We start from the raw sequence: 18,923 nt of genomic DNA, 5'->3' as shown, positions 1-18,923 counted from the left end.
ACTCTCTTTCTCACACACACACACACTCTCACTATCTTTCTCACACACACACTCTCACTCTCTTTCTCTCACACACACACACACACACACACACACTCACTCACTCACTCACTCACTCACTCACTCACTCACTCACTCACTCACTCACTCACTCACTCACTCTCTTTCTCACACACACACTCTCACTCTTTTTCTCACACACACACACTCACAATCTCTTTCTCACACACACACACTCACAATCTCTTTCTCACACACACACTCACTCTCTTTCACACTCTCTCTTTCAAACTCTCTCTATCATTGACACTCACTCTCAATATTTCTCTCTCGCTCGCTCTATCGTTTCAATATAAGCCACTAAGCATCACTGACCGTCATTTATTGTTTAAAGGGAAAAAGGTGATGTTATTTAATGCCTGGTACCCCATTTAACCGTGTCCCAGCTAGAAGCTTTCTCACTTCCTTTCTTCCTCACACACACGCACGCACGCACATGCACACACATACATGTACACACACACATGCACAAACACACACACACACAAATACACACGAACACGCACACACGCACGCACGCACACGCACACACACACACACACGTAAAGACACACCCACACACACATACATCCTCAGGGGTTGAATGTTGTATTGACCGCTGCTGGATCCATGATCAGTTGAGGCCAGAGAGAAAGGCCAAGGTTCAGTGATACACAACATTAAATTAGCACATCAATTTCTACCCCACAACACCGAATGAGAAAATGGTGTGTGTGGGCTGGGCATTTGAAGATTACAGTACTAGAAGGTCCTTTGAGTCTTAGTTTTGTATTTTGATTGCGAAACCAGCATTCTATATCAGCACAAGGGCTCAATACAGACAGCCAGTGTGAGGTCCTACAGATTGCCAGAGGGGTGAACTCTATGTGGAGCAGGCATCCGGCTTTGGCTTGCGTAAATGCCCAGCTAGTGTAACGGTGCTAGCTTTAGCATCCCTCAGACTGCCAGTGCAATTCCTATTGGAAATGCTAACAGGTAGCACCTCTCGCTATACAGCTTTATAATTAAGAAATAACACACAAGGGGTTGTGGTATATTACCAATATACCACGGCAAAGGGCTGTTCTTAGCCATGACGCAAGGCACTACCTTATTGCTATTATAAACTGGTTCCTAACGTAATTACAAAAGTTTAAAAAACTGTTTTGTTATACCCATGATATACAGTCTGATATAGTACAGCTTGTGGCCTCCCGGGTGGCGCAGTGGTCTAAGGCACTGCATTGCAGTGCTAGCTGTGCCTCAAGAGATTCTGGGTTCGAACCCCGGGAGGTCCATGGGGCGACGCACAATTGGCTCAGCATCGTCCGGGTTAGGGAGGGTTTGGCCGGAACACTGACTAGTTCGCCAGGTGTACACTGTTTCCTCCGACACATTAGGTGCGGCTGGCTTCCGGGTTGGATGTGTGCTGTGTCAAGAAGCAGTGCGGCTAGGTTGGGTTGTGTTTCGGAGGACGCATGGATCTTCACCTCTCCCGAGTCCGTATGGGAGTTGCAGCGATGAGAGAAGACTGTAACTACTACCAATTGGATACCAAGAAATTGGGGAGAAGGGGGAAAAAGTAAGATATAGCACAGCTTTCAGCCAATCAGCATTCAGGGGCCAAACCACCCAATTTCTAATAAAGCTTATATCATTGCAGGGGATACGTGATAGGCTTTTTTCTGTTCAATGGAAACAGTTTAGAATAATCTTTCATATTCACAGATCTAACAACAGGACACAGGTAACAGCTAATGTGCTGGTGACCTGACAACATGACACAGGTAACAGCTGGTGACTATTGTGATTTTAGTGTCTGCCTGATCACACAATTATATACAATGATACTGAGCAGCCCGAGACTGGAAAAAGCATTTATATACAATGATACATTGAGCTGGACAGCCCCAGACTGGGAAACATCAATAAATACAATGATACATTGAGCTGGACAGCCCCAGACTCGGAAACATCAATAAATACAATGATACATTGAGCTGGACAGCCCCAGACTGGGAAACCACATTAAATACAATGATACATTTCTCTGGACAGCCCCAGACTGGAAAACACCTTTATATACAATGATACATTGAGCTGGACAGCGCCAGACTGAGAAATACCATTATATACAAAGATACACTGAGCTGGACAGCCCCAGACTGGAAAACACCTTTATATACAATGATACATTGAGCTGGACAGCGCCAGACTGAGAAATACCATTATATACAAAGATACACTGAGCTGGACAGCCCCAGACTGGAAAACACCTTTATATACAAAGATACATTGAGCTGGACAGCCCCAGACTGGAAAACACCATTAAATACAATGATACATTGATCTGGACAGCCCCAGACTGGGAAACACCATTAAATATAATGATACATTGAGCTTCCCTGCCCCAGACTGGATAACACATTTACATACAATGATACATTGAGCTGGACAGGCCCAGACTGGAAAAAGCCTTTATATACAATGATACATTGAGCTGGACAGCCCCAGACTGGAAAACCACATTAAATACAATGATAGATTTATCTGGACAGCCCCAGACTGGAAAACACCTTTATATACAATGATACATTGAGCTGGACAGCGCCAGACTGGAAAACACCATTATATACAATGATACATTGAGCTGGACAGCCCCAGACTGGGAAACCACATTAAATACAATGATACATTGAGCTGGACAGCCCCAGACTGGGAAGCACCAATAAATACAATGATACATTGAGCTGGACAGCCCCAGACTGGGAAGCACCATTAAATACAATGATACATTGAGCTGGACAGCCCCAGAATGGAAAACACCTTTATATACAATGATACATTGAGCTGCCCAGCCCCAGACTCGAATACACCTTTATATACAATGATACATTGAGCTGCCCAGCCCCAGACAAGGAAACACCATTATATACAATGATACATTGAGCTGCCCAGCCCCAGACAAGGAAACACCATTATATACAATGATACATTGAGCTGCCCAGCCCCAGACTGGAAAACACAATTATATACAATGATACATTGAGCTGCCCAGCCCCAGACTCGAATACACCTTTATATACAATGATACATTGAGCTGCCCAGCCCCAGACAAGGAAACACCATTATATACAATGATACATTGAGCTGCCCAGCCCCAGACTGGAAAACACAATTATATACAATGATACATTGAGCTGGACAGCCCCAGACTGGAAAACCACATTAAATACAATGATACATTTATCTGGACAGCCCCAGACTGGAAAACACCTTTATATACAATGATACATTGAGCTGGACAGCGCCAGACTGGAAAACACCATTATATACAATGATACATTGAGCTGGACAGCCCCAGACTGGGAAACCACATTAAATACAATGATACATTGAGCTGGACAGCCCCAGACTGGGAAGCACCAATAAATACAATGATACATTGAGCTGGACAGCCCCAGACTGGGAAGCACCATTAAATACAATGATACATTGAGCTGGACAGCCCCAGAATGGAAAACACCTTTATATACAATGATACATTGAGCTGCCCAGCCCCAGACTCGAATACACCTTTATATACAATGATACATTGAGCTGCCCAGCCCCAGACAAGGAAACACCATTATATACAATGATACATTGAGCTGCCCAGCCCCAGACAAGGAAACACCATTATATACAATGATACATTGAGCTGCCCAGCCCCAGACTGGAAAACACAATTATATACAATGATACATTGAGCTGCCCAGCCCCAGACTCGAATACACCTTTATATACAATGATACATTGAGCTGCCCAGCCCCAGACAAGGAAACACCATTATATACAATGATACATTGAGCTGCCCAGCCCCAGACTGGAAAACACAATTATATACAATGATACATTGAGCTGGACAGCCCCAGACTGGAAAACACCTTTATATACAATAATACATTGAGCTGGACAGCCCCAGACTGGAAAACACCTTTATATACAATGATACATTGAGCTGGACAGCCCCATACGGCAAAACACCATTATATACAATGATACATTGAGCTGGACAGCCCCAGACTGGGAAACACCTTCATATTCAATGATACATTGAGCTGCCCAGCCCCAGACTGGAAAACACCTTTATATGCAATGATACATTGAGCTGGAAAGCCCCAGACTGGAAAACACCTTTATATGCAATGATACATTGAACTGGACAGCCCCAGACTGGAAAACACCTTTATATACAATGATACATTGAGCTGGACAGCCCCAGACTGGGAAACCACATTAAATACAATGATACATTGAGCTGGACAGCCCCAGACTGGAAAACACCTTTAAATACAATGATACATTGAGCTGCCCAGCCTCAGACTGGAAAACACCTGATTATACAATGAGAAATTTATCTGGACAGCCCCAGCCTGAGAAACACCATTATATACAATGATACATTGAGCTGGACAGCCCCAGACTGGAAAACACCATTGTATACAATGATACATTGATCTTGACAGCCCCAGACTGGAAACACCTTTATATACAATGATACATTGAGCTGCCCAGCCCCAGACTGGATAACACAATTATATACAATGATACATTGAGCTGGACAGCCCCAGACTGCAATACACCTTTGTATTCAATGTTACATTGAGCTGGACAGCCCCAGAATGGAAACACAATTATATACAATGATACATTGAGCTGGACAGCCCCAGACTGCAATACACCTTTATATACAATGTTACATTGAGCTGCCCAGCCTCAGACTGGAAAACACCGTTAAATATAATGATACATTGATCTGAACAGCCCCAGACTGGAAAACACCTTTATATACAATGATACATTGAGCTGCCCAGCCTCAGACTGGAAAACACCGTTAAATATAATGATACATTGATCTGAACAGCCCCAGACTGGAAAACACCTTTATATACAATGATACATTGAGCTGGAAAGCCCCAGACTGGAAAACACAATTATATACAATGATACATTGAGCTGGACAGCGCCAAACTGGAAAACACCTTTATATACAATGATACATTGAGCTGGACAGCCCCAGACTGGAAAACTCCTTTATATAGAATGATACATTGAGCTGGAAAGCCCCAGACTGGAAAACACCTTTATATACAATGATACATTGAGCTGGACAGCCCCAGACTGGAAAACACCTTTATATAGAATGATACATTGATCTGAACAGCCCCAGACTGGAAAACACCTTTATATACAATGATACATTGAGCTGGACAGCCCCAGACTGGAAAACTCCTTTATATACAATGACATATTGAGCTGGACAGCCCCAGACTGGCAAACACCATTATATACAATGATACATTGAGCTGGAGAGCCCCAGACTGGAAAACACCATTATATACAATGATACATTGAGCTGGACAGCCCCAGACTGGAAAACACCTTTATATACAATGATACATTGAGCTGGACAGCCCCAGACTGGAAAACACCTTTATATACAATGATACATTGAGCTGGACAGCCCCATACGGCAAAACACCATTATATACAATGATACATTGAGCTGGACAGCCCCAGACTGGGAAACACCTTCATATTCAATGATACATTGAGCTGCCCAGCCCCAGACTGGAAAACACCTTTATATGCAATGATACATTGAACTGGACAGCCCCAGACTGGAAACACCTTTATATACAATGATACATTGAGCTGGACAGCCCCAGACTGGGAAACCACATTAAATACAATGATACATTGAGCTGGACAGCCCCAGACTGGAAAACACCTTTAAATACAATGATACATTGAGCTGCCCAGCCTCAGACTGGAAAACACCTGATTATACAATGAGAAATTTATCTGGACAGCCCCAGCCTGAGAAACACCATTATATACAATGATACATTGAGCTGGACAGCCCCAGACTGGAAAACACCTTTATATACAATGATACATTGAGCTGCCCAGCCCCAGACTGGATAACACAATTATATACAATGATACATTGAGCTGGACAGCCCCAGACTGCAATACACCTTTGTATTCAATGTTACATTGAGCTGGACAGCCCCAGAATGGAAACACAATTATATACAATGATACATTGAGCTGCCCAGCCTCAGACTGGAAAACACCGTTAAATATAATGATACATTGAGCTGGACAGCCCCAGAATGGGAGACACCTTTAAATACAATGAAACATTGAGCTGGACAACCCCAGACTGGAAAACACCTTTATATACAATGATACATTGAGCTGGAAAGCCCCAGACTGGAAAACACCATTATATACAATGATACATTGAGCTGGACAGCCCCAGAATGGGAGACACCTTTAAATACAATGATACATTGAGCTGGACAACCCCAGACTGGAAAACACCTTTATATACAATGATACATTGAGCTGGACAGCCCCAGACTGGGAAACACCTTTATATACAATGATACATTAAGCTGGACAGCCCCAGACTGGAAAAATAAGAGAGAAGGGAGATTTGCTGAATTGGCCGTTCCTCTTTTTTCTCTGAACTGCACTATTAGTACAAGTCCTGTGGGAGTTCTTACTGCTGAGGTTGACATGTCAGTGTGTGTGTGTGCGTATCTGTGTGCGTATTTAAGTGTATGTTTATGTTTGTGTATGTGCAATATCAAATCAATAGTGGTAAGTTGTAGCTCTCTTCTCTATTCTCTTCTCTCTTTCTCTCTCGTTTCATGTCTCTCTGTTTCGCTCTCTCTCTCTCTCTCTTCTGTGACTCTGTGGCCCGGGCCTGAGGCATATATATTTTTACCACCCACCACACTTCCTCTTTGTCTGCTGGCTGGTGTTAAAGGCGTGTGCCCAATACATAACGTGCTGCGGTTTGGCCTGCTGCCTCTCCTTTCTGTATGTCTAAGAGGAGTTTAAATGGCATACACCTTCCTGTACTTGCCATTGTGATTGATTCTTATTACGTAATGACATTACAGGGTTTAGTTGACCATTCTGATGGTTTCTCATTATGACATCACAAATGACTGTTGACCATTCTAAATTAGTCTCATTATGACATCACAAAGGACTTCTTTGGTCATTTTAACAGATGCCAATTGATGGCATCACAAATGACTTTGTTGAATTTTTTAACAGATTCCAATTGATGACATCACAGTTGATGACGTGTCCTGTATAATTCTGACAGAGCATAATGTAAATTTGTTTAAATAATTGTTAAATCAATGAGGGTCTTCTCTTATCTCGTTGCTGCTTATGTCCAAGATGCTTCAGCAATATACATTTCTCTATTTCAAATCAAATCAAATCAAAGTTTATTTGTCACGTGCGCCGAATACAACAGGTGTAGACCTTACAGTGAAATGCTTACTTAAAATAAAAGCTACAGATACAATTGTTAGGTTGTAAATTAGATGTTGTGGTGCAGCGCCCCCATGTGCATCTGTGTGTGTGTCTGTGTGTGTGTGTTTAACTATTCTTGTGGGGACCAGAAGTGCCCACAAGAACAGTAAACAAACAAAAATTTGACCAACTGAGGACATTTTGTTAGTACCCACGAGGTCAAATGCTATTTCTAGGGGGTTTAGGGTTAAGGTTAGAATAAGTGTTAGAAATACGTTAGGGTTAGTTTTAGGGTTAGGAGTTATCGTTAGGGTTAAGGTTAGGGTTAGGGTTAGGGGTTAGGGGAAATAGGATTTTGAATGGGACTGAATTGTGTGTCCCCACAAGGTTAGCTGCACAAAACTGTGTGTGTGTGTGTGTGTGTGTGTGTGTGTGTGTGTGTGTGTGTGTGTGTGTGTGTGTGTGTGTGTGTGTGTGTGTGTGTGTGTGTGTGTGTGTGTGTGTGTGTGTGTGTATGCAACTAGCTCTCACAATCTCACTTCAGAATTGGACATCATCCATGTTTCTCAAATTTCAAAGTTCTTCCAAACGTTACATTTTGAAGTGTTTAAGGTTAAGTTTAGGCATTAACTCCGAATTGTTAAGTAACAGCACTCACTGTTGTCCCTAGTGGCCGGTTTCCACATCTTCTCTCGACATCCTCAGACATGGATAGACGTTGAATAAGGACTTGTATCACGAGTGACCTGGTGTGTGTGTGTGTGTGCATACCATGTTTGTGTGCTTTCATTAGCTTATCATCTTGAGTCCGAATTACTAACTCTACGCTAAAGACAATCTTTCTCCTGATCTCTTCTCACTTAAACCTACAAACACTGTTGTCTGCAGACACATAGCTTTAAAGATCCACTCTACACTGATGTACATCTATGTTTTCTTCACTTCTGTTTTCATGTTTAGTTTGTTCTCTAATACATTATCCAGTATCTGAAAGCTGCTTATGATTCCCCCATGTCCTCGCTTGCTCCTCACTGCAACACAAACTCAGCCCCCCTTCTGTGACAATAACAAACCCACTACTGAATGGCCTACATTTCCACAGAATGTAGATCCCTGAACTACTTTACCTACTTTACCCCGCTGCAACGCCTTTATTAAAATAACGTCTAAATAAAAAATACAAAAATACACGTTTTATGCAGCCTGGCCTACATTACCCATAACCCCACACATATCCCCACATGAGTTGATGCGTGTGTGTGTGTGTGTGTGTGTGTGCGTGGTAAGGCTTTAGAGGTTTCCCTTCAGGTCTATATGTTGTGATAGTGAGTGTGGAAGTGAGGACAGATACCAGTGCAGACATCTCTGCTAAGCGTACTTCAACAGCATCAGAAGTGGAGCCAGTAGACAGACTTATAAGGACCCCAGTCAACAACATTCCTGGTGGCCATTCTCTCTCTCTCTCTCTCTCTCTCTCTCTCTCTCTCTCTCTCTCTCTCTCTCTCTCTCTCTCTCTCTCTCTCTCTCTCTCTCTCTCTCTCTCTCTCTCTCTCTCTCTCTCCTCTCTCTCTCTCTCTCTCTCTCTCTCTCTCTCTCTCTCTCTCTCTCTCTCTCTCTCTCTCTCTCTCTCTCTCTCTCTCTCTCTCTCTCTCTCTCTCTCTCTCTCTCTCTCTCTCTCTCTCTCTCTCTCTCTCTCTCTGTGTGTGTGTGTGTGTGTGTGTGTGTGTTTCTTATGAGGTCCTGATGACTGTATGACACAACAGAGATATTCCTAGCCCTGGGTGTGATATAGGGAAGGGGGAGTGGAGAGATATAACTGGGGGTCCATGGAGGGTGTTTGTGTCGCTCATGGATTTAGAGACAGTGCTGCGGATAACAGAGAGGAGGATACGTACTGCATTGGGGAAACTCACACCAGGTAAGGAATGGGTTAGATAGTTTGAAAAAGAGAGAGGGAAAGGGAAAAGGAGTGAGGGAGAGAGAGAGAGGGAGAGGGAGAGAGGGAGAGAGGGAAAGGGAAGCGAGGGAAAGGGAGAGAGACAGAGCGAAAAGGAAAGCAAGGAGAGGCGGGTCACGGGATGTTACCGTGGTTGTCTGGTCAGGACACTCTGGTAAGTCACTGGGTTCCTGTTGGGTCACAGAAGAAGCTTATTGGATGTTTCATAATACTATTGCACTGGGGGAAATTGAGAATCTAACCAACAAGCAGTTGATGACTGAATTGTCTGCTTGTTCAATCTGTAAACCTGTAGCTAGTCATCTTTGGTAAAAAAAAAATTATAAAGTTATAAAATATTCTGTCTGGCCCTATTGTGGCCCTATTGTGATGTCCTCATGCCATATTCAGTGTGGCCCTACAGTGATTTCATTCTAACAAATGCTATCATTGTAGACTTTGTCTGGCCCTGTTGTGATGTCATCATGTTACAGTAAATTCTGTCCATGCAGATTCGGTCTGTCCCTATTGTGATGTCATCATGTCAGATTATATCTGTGATTGCTGCCTAAATTGGAAGCAGTTGATTTTCTTTCTGTTCCCCTGGTCATGATTTAAACTCCAAATTCACACACTCACACATAAACACACACACAGTGTGACCTGACCCCTGAAGTTTGTAAAGGTGTTTGATAAGGCAGGCGTCAAACTCAAGTCTCTGTCTGAGGACACTGTTTGAAGAGTGTGTGTGTGTGTGTGTGTGTGTGTGTGTGTGTGTGTGTGTGTGTGTGTGTGTGTGTGTGTGTGTGTGTGTGTGTGTGTGTGTGTGTGTGTGTGTGTGTGTGTGTGTGTGTGTGTGTGTGTGTGTGTGTGCGTGCGTGCGTGCGTGCGTGCGTGCGTGCGTGCGTGTGTGTGTTTACGTGCATATTTTCCAAGGTAGTTAATCCTTGTCAGCACCTGGTATTGTCCCTGCCATGGAAACCTCTCTAGTGTTGACTGACCTGTATACTAATAATAAATGCAGGATATTTACAGATGTATACCTGTCAGCCCTGACCACCTCAGGATTCATATGTATCAAGCATCTCAGAGTAGGATTGCTGATCTCGGGTCAGGTCCCCTCTGTATATGTAATCTTATTCATTGTGATCTACAAGGCCAAACAGCGCCAGGTCTCTTTCATACCGTCTCTAGTCCTTCTCATCCTTAAACATCAGATTATTGGATTACGGGGATGCAGCATTAGGTCTAAATATTAGTGTAGCTGCACCTTTTGTAGTGCAGAGTAACGAGATGGGATTGAGTGAATGGGTTTATAATCTCTCTATGAAAAGAGGTATGAGGTGAAACTAGAGAAGGTGGATGGCGTGTTCCAAGTTAGATCATTCTGAGTACCAGGTGAACCAAATCAAGTCCATTATAGTCCATCATCCTTCCTCCTGTTTATGGGGTTCTATCATTGCTGGTGTCATTACTAAGTTCAGCCTGGTAGATGGAAGGAAAGTTGACATGGATCATAACAGGTTGTGTATGAAGTGATGTGACACTAACAATATGGACACAGGAGTAAGGATGTGATGAGAGGTTACATTAGGTCATACTATACACAACCTATTCTAAGGTTGAGGTGAACACACACGCAGGTTCACACATGCAAACACCTTTTGCTGTTTCACATCTCCCCAATGGCCTCTCTGGCCCCCAAATACAGAACTCCGGAGTATCTGATCCACACACACACACACAGACACACACACACAGACACACACACAGGTCCCCAAAGCCATCACTCAGTAGAACTTGATTCCCTGAAGCAGCAGAGTGTGGGCCTTTAGGAGCCAAACCCCCATCGACCCTCCACAGGACCTCTAACTCACCCCCAGACAGACAGACAAAGACAGGAGGAGAGAAAGGGAGATGTGAAGGGGAGAAAAAGGATGAGAGGAAATAGACATGGAAGGAGAGGTTGAGAGGTGGAGGAGAGAGAGGAGAGGAAATAGACATGGAAGGAGAGGTTGAGAGGTGGAGGAGAGAGAGGAGAGGAAATAGACATGGAAGGAGAGGTTGAGAGGTGGAGGAGAGAGAGGAGAGGAAATAGACATGGAAGGAGAGGTTGAGAGGTGGAGGAGAGAGAGGAGAGGAAATAGACATGGAAGGAGAGGTTGAGAGGTGGAGGAGAGAGAGGAGAGGAAATAGACATGGAAGGAGAGGTTGAGAGGTGGAGGAGAGAGAGGAGAGGAAATAGAGATGGAAGGAGAGGTTGAGAGGTGGAGGAGAGAGAGGAGAGGAAATAGAGATGGAAGGAGAGGTTGAGAGGTGGAAGAGAGAGAGGAGAGGAAATAGAGATGGAAGGAGAGGTTGAGAGGTGGAGGAGAGAGAGGGGAGGAAATAGAGATGGAAGGAGAGCTGGAGAGGTGGAGGAGAGAGAGGAGAGGAAATAGACATGGAAGGAGAGGTTGAGAGGTGGAGGAGAGAGAGGAGAGGAAATAGACATGGAAGGAGAGGTTGAGAGGTGGAGGAGAGAGAGGAGAGGAAATAGACATGGAAGGAGAGGTTGAGAGGTGGAGGAGAGAGAGGAGAGGAAATAGACATGGAAGGAGAGGTTGAGAGGTGGAGGAGAGAGAGGAGAGGAAATAGACATGGAAGGAGAGGTTGAGAGGTGGAGGAGAGAGAGGAGAGGAAATAGACATGGACGGAGAGGTTGAGAGGTGGAGGAGAGAGAGGAGAGGAAATAGACATGGAAGGAGAGGTTGAGAGGTGGAAGAGAGAGAGGAGAGGAAATAGACATGGAAGGAGAGGTTGAGAGGTGGAGGAGAGAGAGGAAGAAAGGAGATTAGGTTTTATTTAGGCCCATTTATTTGCAAGGCCTTACTACATCATCACTGAATCGTCATTGGACAACAGGTGCCCTCACTGTAACTTGATTGGTTGGCAGATGTCATCAATAAAACATGAATGGACCATAGACGTAATCAGTGACTGACTGGATGGTGAAAGATAGCCCACCATGTTACAGAGAGATTACTGACTGGATAGTGAATGACAGCCGACCATGTTACAGAGAGGTTACTGACTGGATGGTGAATGATAGCCCACCATGTTACAGAGAGGTTACTGACTGGATGGTGAATGATAGCCCACCATGTTACAGAGAGGTTACTGACTGGATAGTGAATGACAGCCCACCATGTTACAGAGAGGTTACTGACTGGATTGTGAATGACAGCCCACCATGTTACAGAGAGGTTACTGACTGGATGGTGAATGACAGCCCACCATGTTACAGAGAGGTTACTGACTGGATGGTGAATGATAGCCCACCATGTTACAGAGAGGTTACTGACTGGATAGTGAATGACAGCCCACCATGTTACAGAGAGGTTACTGACTGGATTGTGAATGACAGCCCACCATGTTACAGAGAGGTTACTGACTGGATGGTGAATGACAGCCCACCATGTTACAGAGAGGTTACTGACTGGATGGTGAATGACAGCCCACCATGTTACAGAGAGGTTACTGACTGGATGGTGAATGATAGCTCCCCAATGTTACAGAGAGTTTACTGACTGGATGGTGAATGACAGCCCACCATGTTACAGAGAGGTTACTGACTGGATGGTGAATGACAGCCCCCCATGTTACAGAGAGGTTACGGACTGGATGGTGAATGACAGCCCACCATGTTACAGAGAGGTTACTGACTGGATGGTGAATGACAGCCCACCATGTTACAGAGAGGTTACTGACTGGATGGTGAATGATAGCCCACCATGTTACAGAGAGGTTACTGACTGGATGGTGAATGACAGCCCATCATGTTACAGAGAGGTTACTGACTGGATGGTGAATGACAGCCCATCATGTTACAGAGAGGTTAATGACTGGATGGTGAATGACAGCCCCCCCCCCCCCCATGTTACAGAGAGGTTACTGACTGGATGGTGAATGACAGCCCACCATGTTACAGAGAGGTTACTGGCTGGATGGTGAATGACAGCCCACCATGTTACAGAGAGGTTACTGACTGGATGGTGAATGATAGCTCCCCATGTTACAGAGAGGTTACTGACTGGATGGTGAATGACAGCCCACCATGTTACAGAGAGATTACTGACTGGATGGTGAATGACAGCCCACCATGTTACAGAGAGGTTACTGGCTGGATTGTGAATGACAGCCCACCATGTTACAGAGAGGTTACTGACTGGATAGTGAATGACAGCCCCCCATGTTATAAAGAGGTTACTGACTGGATAGTGAATGACAGCCCACCATGTTACAGAGAGGTTACTGACTGGATGGTGAATGACAGCCCACCATGTTATAGAGAGCTTATTGACTGGATAGTGAATGACAGCCCACCATGTTACAGAGAGGTTACTGACTGGATGGTGAATGATAGCTCCCCATGTTACAGAGAGGTTACTGACTGGATGGTGAATGATAGCCCCCCCCCCCCATGTTACAGAGAGGTTACTGACTGGATGGTGAATGACAGCCCACCATGTTACAGAGAGGTTACTGACTGGATGGTGAATGACAGCCGACCATGTTACAGAGAGGTTACTGACTGGATGGTGAATGATAGCCCCCCATGTAACAGAGAGGTTACTGACTGGATGGTGAATGACAGCCCACCATGTTACAGAGAGGTTACTGACTGGATGGTGAATGATAGCCCACCATGTTACAGAGAGGTTACTGACTGGATGGTGAATGACAGCCCACCATGTTACAGAGAGGTTACTGACTGGAGGGTGAATGATAACCCACCATGTTACAGAGAGATTACTGACTGGATGGTGAATGACAGCCCACCATGTTACAGAGAGGTTACTGACTGGGTAGTGAATGACAGCTCCCCATGTTACAGAGAGGTTACTGACTGTATGGTGAATGACACGCCACCATGTTACAGAGAGGTTACTGACTGGATTGTGAATGACAGCCCACCATGTTACAGAGAGGTTACTGACTGGATGGTGAATGACAGCCCACCATGTTACAGAGAGGTTACTGACTGGATGGTGAATGATAACCCACCATGTTACAGAGAGGTTACTGACAGGATAGTGAATGACAGCCACCCCCCCCCCCCGTTAAAGAGATGTTACTGCCTGGATAGTGAATGACAGCCCGCCATGTTACAGAGAGGTTACTGACTGAGTAGTGAATGAAAGCCCACCATGTTACAGAGAGGTTACTGACTGGATGGTGAATGACAGCCCGCCATGTTACAGAGAGGTTACTGACTGGAAAGTGAATGACAGCCGACCATGTTACAGAGAGGTTACTGACTGGATAGTGAATGACAGCCCACCATGTTACAGAGAGGTTACTGACTGGATAGTGAATGACAGCCCACCATGTTACAGAGAGGTTACTGGCTGGATGGTGAATGACAGCCCACCATGTTACAGAGAGGTTACTGGCTGGATGGTGAATGACAGCCCACCATGTTACAGAGAGATTACTGACTGGATGGTGAATGACAGCCCACCATGTTACAGAGAGGTTACTGACTGGAGGGTGAATGACAGCCCACCATGTTACAGAGAGGTTACTGACTGGATGGTGAATGATAGCCCCCCCCCCCATGTTACAGAGAGGTTACTGGCTGGATGGTGAATGACAGCCCACCATGTTACAGAGAGATTACTGACTGGATGGTGAATGACAGCCCACCATGTTACAAAGAGGTTACTGACTGGATGGTGAATGACAGCCCCCCCCCCCCCCCATGTTACAGTGAGGTTACTGACAGGATAGTGAATGACAGCCCCCCCCCCCCCCACCCATGTTACAGAGAGGTAACTGACTGGATGGTGAATGATAGCCCCCCCCCCCCCCATGTTACAGTGAGGTTACTGACAGGATAGTGAATGACAGCCCCCCCCCCCCCCCTGTTAAAGAGAGGTTACTGCCTGGATAGTGAATGACAGCCCACCATGTTACAGAGAGGTTACTGACTGGATGGTGAATGACAGCCTCCCCCCCCCCCCCCCCCCCCATGGTACAGAGAGGTTACTGACTGGATGGTGAATGATAGCCCCCCATGTTACAGAGAGGTTACTGACTGGATGGTGAATGACAGCCCACCATGTTACAGAGAGGTTACTGACTGGATGGTGAATGATAGCCCCTCATGTTACAGAGAGGTTACTGACTGGGTAGTGAATGACAGCCCCCCCCATGTTACAGAGAGGTTATTGACTGGATGGTGAATGACATCCCACCAGGTTACAGAGAGGTTACTGACTGGATGGTGAATGATAGCCCACCATGTTACAGAGAGGTTACTGACTGGGTAGTGAATGACAGCCCCCCCCCCCCCCCCCCATGTTACAGAGAGGTTACTGGCTGGATAGTGAATGACAGCCCCCCCCCCCCCCCACATGTTACAGTGAGGTTACTGACAGGATATTGAATGACAGCCCCCCCCCCCCCCTGTTAAAGAGAGGTTACTGCCTGGATAGTGAATGACAGCCCGCCATGTTACAGAGAGGTTACTGACTGGATAGTGAATGACAGCCCACCATGTTACAGAAAGGTTACTAACTAAGTAGTGAATGACAGCCCACCATGTTACAGAGAGGTTACTGACTGGATGGTGAATGACAGCCCACCATGTTACAGAGAGGTTACTGACTGGATGGTGAATGACAGCCCACCATGTTACAGAGAGGTTACTGACTGGGTAGTGAATGATAGCCCCTCATGTTACAGACAGGTTACTGACTGGGTAGTGAACTACAGCCCCCCCCCCCCCCCCCCCCCCAATGTTACAGAGAGGTTATTGACTGGATGGTGAATGACATCCCACCATGTTACAGAGAGGTTACTGACTGGATGGTGAATGACAGCCCACCATGTTACAGAGAGGTTACTGACTGGATAGTGAATGACAGCCCCCCCCCATGTTACAGAGAGGTTACTGACTGGATGGTGAATGATAGCCCCCACATGTTACAAAGAGGTTACTGACTGGATGGTGAATGATAACCCACCATGTTACAGAGAGGTTACTGACAGGATAGTGAATGACAGCCACCCCCCCCCCCCCGTTAAAGAGATGTTACTGCCTGGATAGTGAATGACAGCCCGCCATGTTACAGAGAGGTTACTGACTGGATAGTGAATGACATTCCACCATGTTACAGAAAGGTTACTAACTGAATAGTGAATGACAGCCCACCATGTTACAGAGAGGTTACTGACTGGATGGTGAATGACAGCCCGCCATGTTACAGAGAGGTTACTGACTGGAAAGTGAATGACAGCCGACCATGTTACAGAGAGGTTACTGACTGGATAGTGAATGACAGCCCACCATGTTACAGAGAGGTTACTGACTGGATAGTGAATGACAGCCCACCATGTTACAGAGAGGTTACTGGCTGGATGGTGAATGACAGCCCACCATGTTACAGAGAGGTTACTGGCTGGATGGTGAATGACAGCCCACCATGTTACAGAGAGATTACTGACTGGATGGTGAATGACAGCCCACCATGTTACAGAGAGGTTACTGACTGGGTAGTGAATGATAGCCCACCATGTTACAGAGAGGTTACTTACTGGAGGGTGAATGACAGCCCACCATGTTACAGAGAGGTTACTGACTGGATGGTGAATGATAGCCCCCCCCCCCATGTTACAGAGAGGTTACTGGCTGGATGGTGAATGACAGCCCACCATGTTACAGAGAGATTACTGACTGGATGGTGAATGACAGCCCACCATGTTACAAAGGGGTTACTGACTGGATGGTGAATGACAGCCCCCCCCCCCCCCATGTTACAGTGAGGTTACTGACAGGATAGTGAATGACAGCCCCCCCCCCCCCCCCACCCATGTTACAGAGAGGTAACTGACTGGATGGTGAATGATAGCCCCCCCCCCCCCATGTTACAGTGAGGTTACTGACAGGATAGTGAATGACAGCCCCCCCCCCCCCCCTGTTAAAGAGAGGTTACTGCCTGGATAGTGAATGACAACCCGCCATGTTACAGAGAGGTTACTGGCTGGATGGTGAATGACAGCCTCCCCCCCCCCCCCCCCCCCATGGTACAGAGAGGTTACTGACTGGATGGTGAATGATAGCCCCCCATGTTACAGAGAGGTTACTGACTGGATGGTGAATGACAGCCCACCATGTTACAGAGAGGTTACTGACTGGATGGTGAATGATAGCCCCTCATGTTACAGAGAGATTACTGACTGGGTAGTGAATGACAGCCCCCCCCATGTTACAGAGAGGTTATTGACTGGATGGTGAATGACATCCCACCAGGTTACAGAGAGGTCACTGACTGGATGGTGAATGATAGCCCACCATGTTACAGAGAGGTTACTGACTGGGTAGTGAATGACAGCCCCCCCCCCCCCCCCCATGTTACAGAGAGGTTACTGGCTGGATGGTGAATGATAGCCCCCACATGTTACAAAGAGGTTACTGACTGGATGGTGAATGATAGCCCCCCCCCATGTTACAGTGAGGTTACTGACAGGATAGTGAATGACAGCCCCCCCCCCCCCCCCCCCCCCCCACATGTTACAGTGAGGTTACTGACAGGATAGTGAATGACAGCCCCCCCCCCCCCCCCCCCCCTGTTAAAGAGAGGTTACTGCCTGGATAGTGAATGACAGCCCGCCATGTTACAGAGAGGTTACTGACTGGATAGTGAATGACAGCCCACCATGTTAAAGAAAGGTTACTAACTGAGTAGTGAATGACAGCCCACCATGTTACAGAGAGGTTACTGACTGGATGGTGAATGACAGCCCACCATGTTACAGAGAGGTTACTGACTGGATGGTGAATGACAGCCCACCATGTTACAGAGAGGTTACTGACTGGGTAGTGAATGATAGCCCCTCATGTTACAGACAGGTTACTGACTGGGTAGTGAACTACAGCCCCCCCCCCCCCCCCCCCCCCAATGTTACAGAGAGGTTATTGACTGGATGGTGAATGACATCCCACCATGTTACAGAGAGGTTACTGACTGGATGGTGAATGACAGCCCACCATGTTACAGAGAGGTTACTGACTGGATAGTGAATGACAGCCCCCCCCCCATGTTACAGAGAGGTTACTGACTGGATGGTGAATGATAGCCCCCACATGTTACAAAGAGGTTACTGACTGGATGGTGAATGATAACCCACCATGTTACAGAGAGGTTACTGACTGGATAGTGAATGACATTCCACCATGTTACAGAAAGGTTACTAACTGAGTAGTGAATGACAGCCCACCATGTTACAGAGAGGTTACTGACTGGATGGTGAATGACAGCCCGCCATGTTACAGAGAGGTTACTGACTGGAAAGTGAATGACAGCCCACCATGTTACAGAGAGGTTACTGACTGGATAGTGAATGACAGCCCACCATGTTACAGAGAGGTTATTGACTGGATGGTGAATGACATCCCACCATGTTACAGAGAGGTTACTGACTGGATGGTGAATGACAGCCCACCATGTTACAGAGAGGTTACTGACTGGATAGTGAATGATAGCCCCCCCCCCCATGTTACAGAGAGGTTACTGACTGGATGGTGAATGATAGCCCCTCATGTTACAGAGAGATTACTGACTGGGTAGTGAATGAC

At 46.0% G+C, this 18,923-nt stretch overlaps 1 protein-coding gene across 2 annotated transcripts in view; it reads left to right on the top strand.

Moving 5' to 3' along the window:
* The window catches only part of LOC129859874 (fibroblast growth factor 14-like), a 97,003-nt gene that overhangs the window by 13,705 nt on the left and 64,375 nt on the right, over positions 1-18,923 (top strand). Inside the window, exon 1 of one of the 2 annotated variants that reach the window (XM_055930098.1) lies at positions 9,199-9,283. The exons of the other annotated variant lie outside the window; for it this stretch is intronic. Coding sequence (XP_055786073.1) covers positions 9,214-9,283 — 70 coding nt within the window. The 5' untranslated portion in view covers positions 9,199-9,213. Of the gene's footprint in view, positions 1-9,198; positions 9,284-18,923 lie in introns of those variants that run through there. 2 annotated transcript variants of the gene reach the window in all.

This window comes from Salvelinus fontinalis, chromosome 7, assembly GCF_029448725.1.
Source record: "Salvelinus fontinalis isolate EN_2023a chromosome 7, ASM2944872v1, whole genome shotgun sequence".
NCBI lineage: Eukaryota > Metazoa > Chordata > Actinopteri > Salmoniformes > Salmonidae > Salvelinus > Salvelinus fontinalis.
This window is presented reverse-complemented; position numbering and strand designations above follow the sequence as displayed.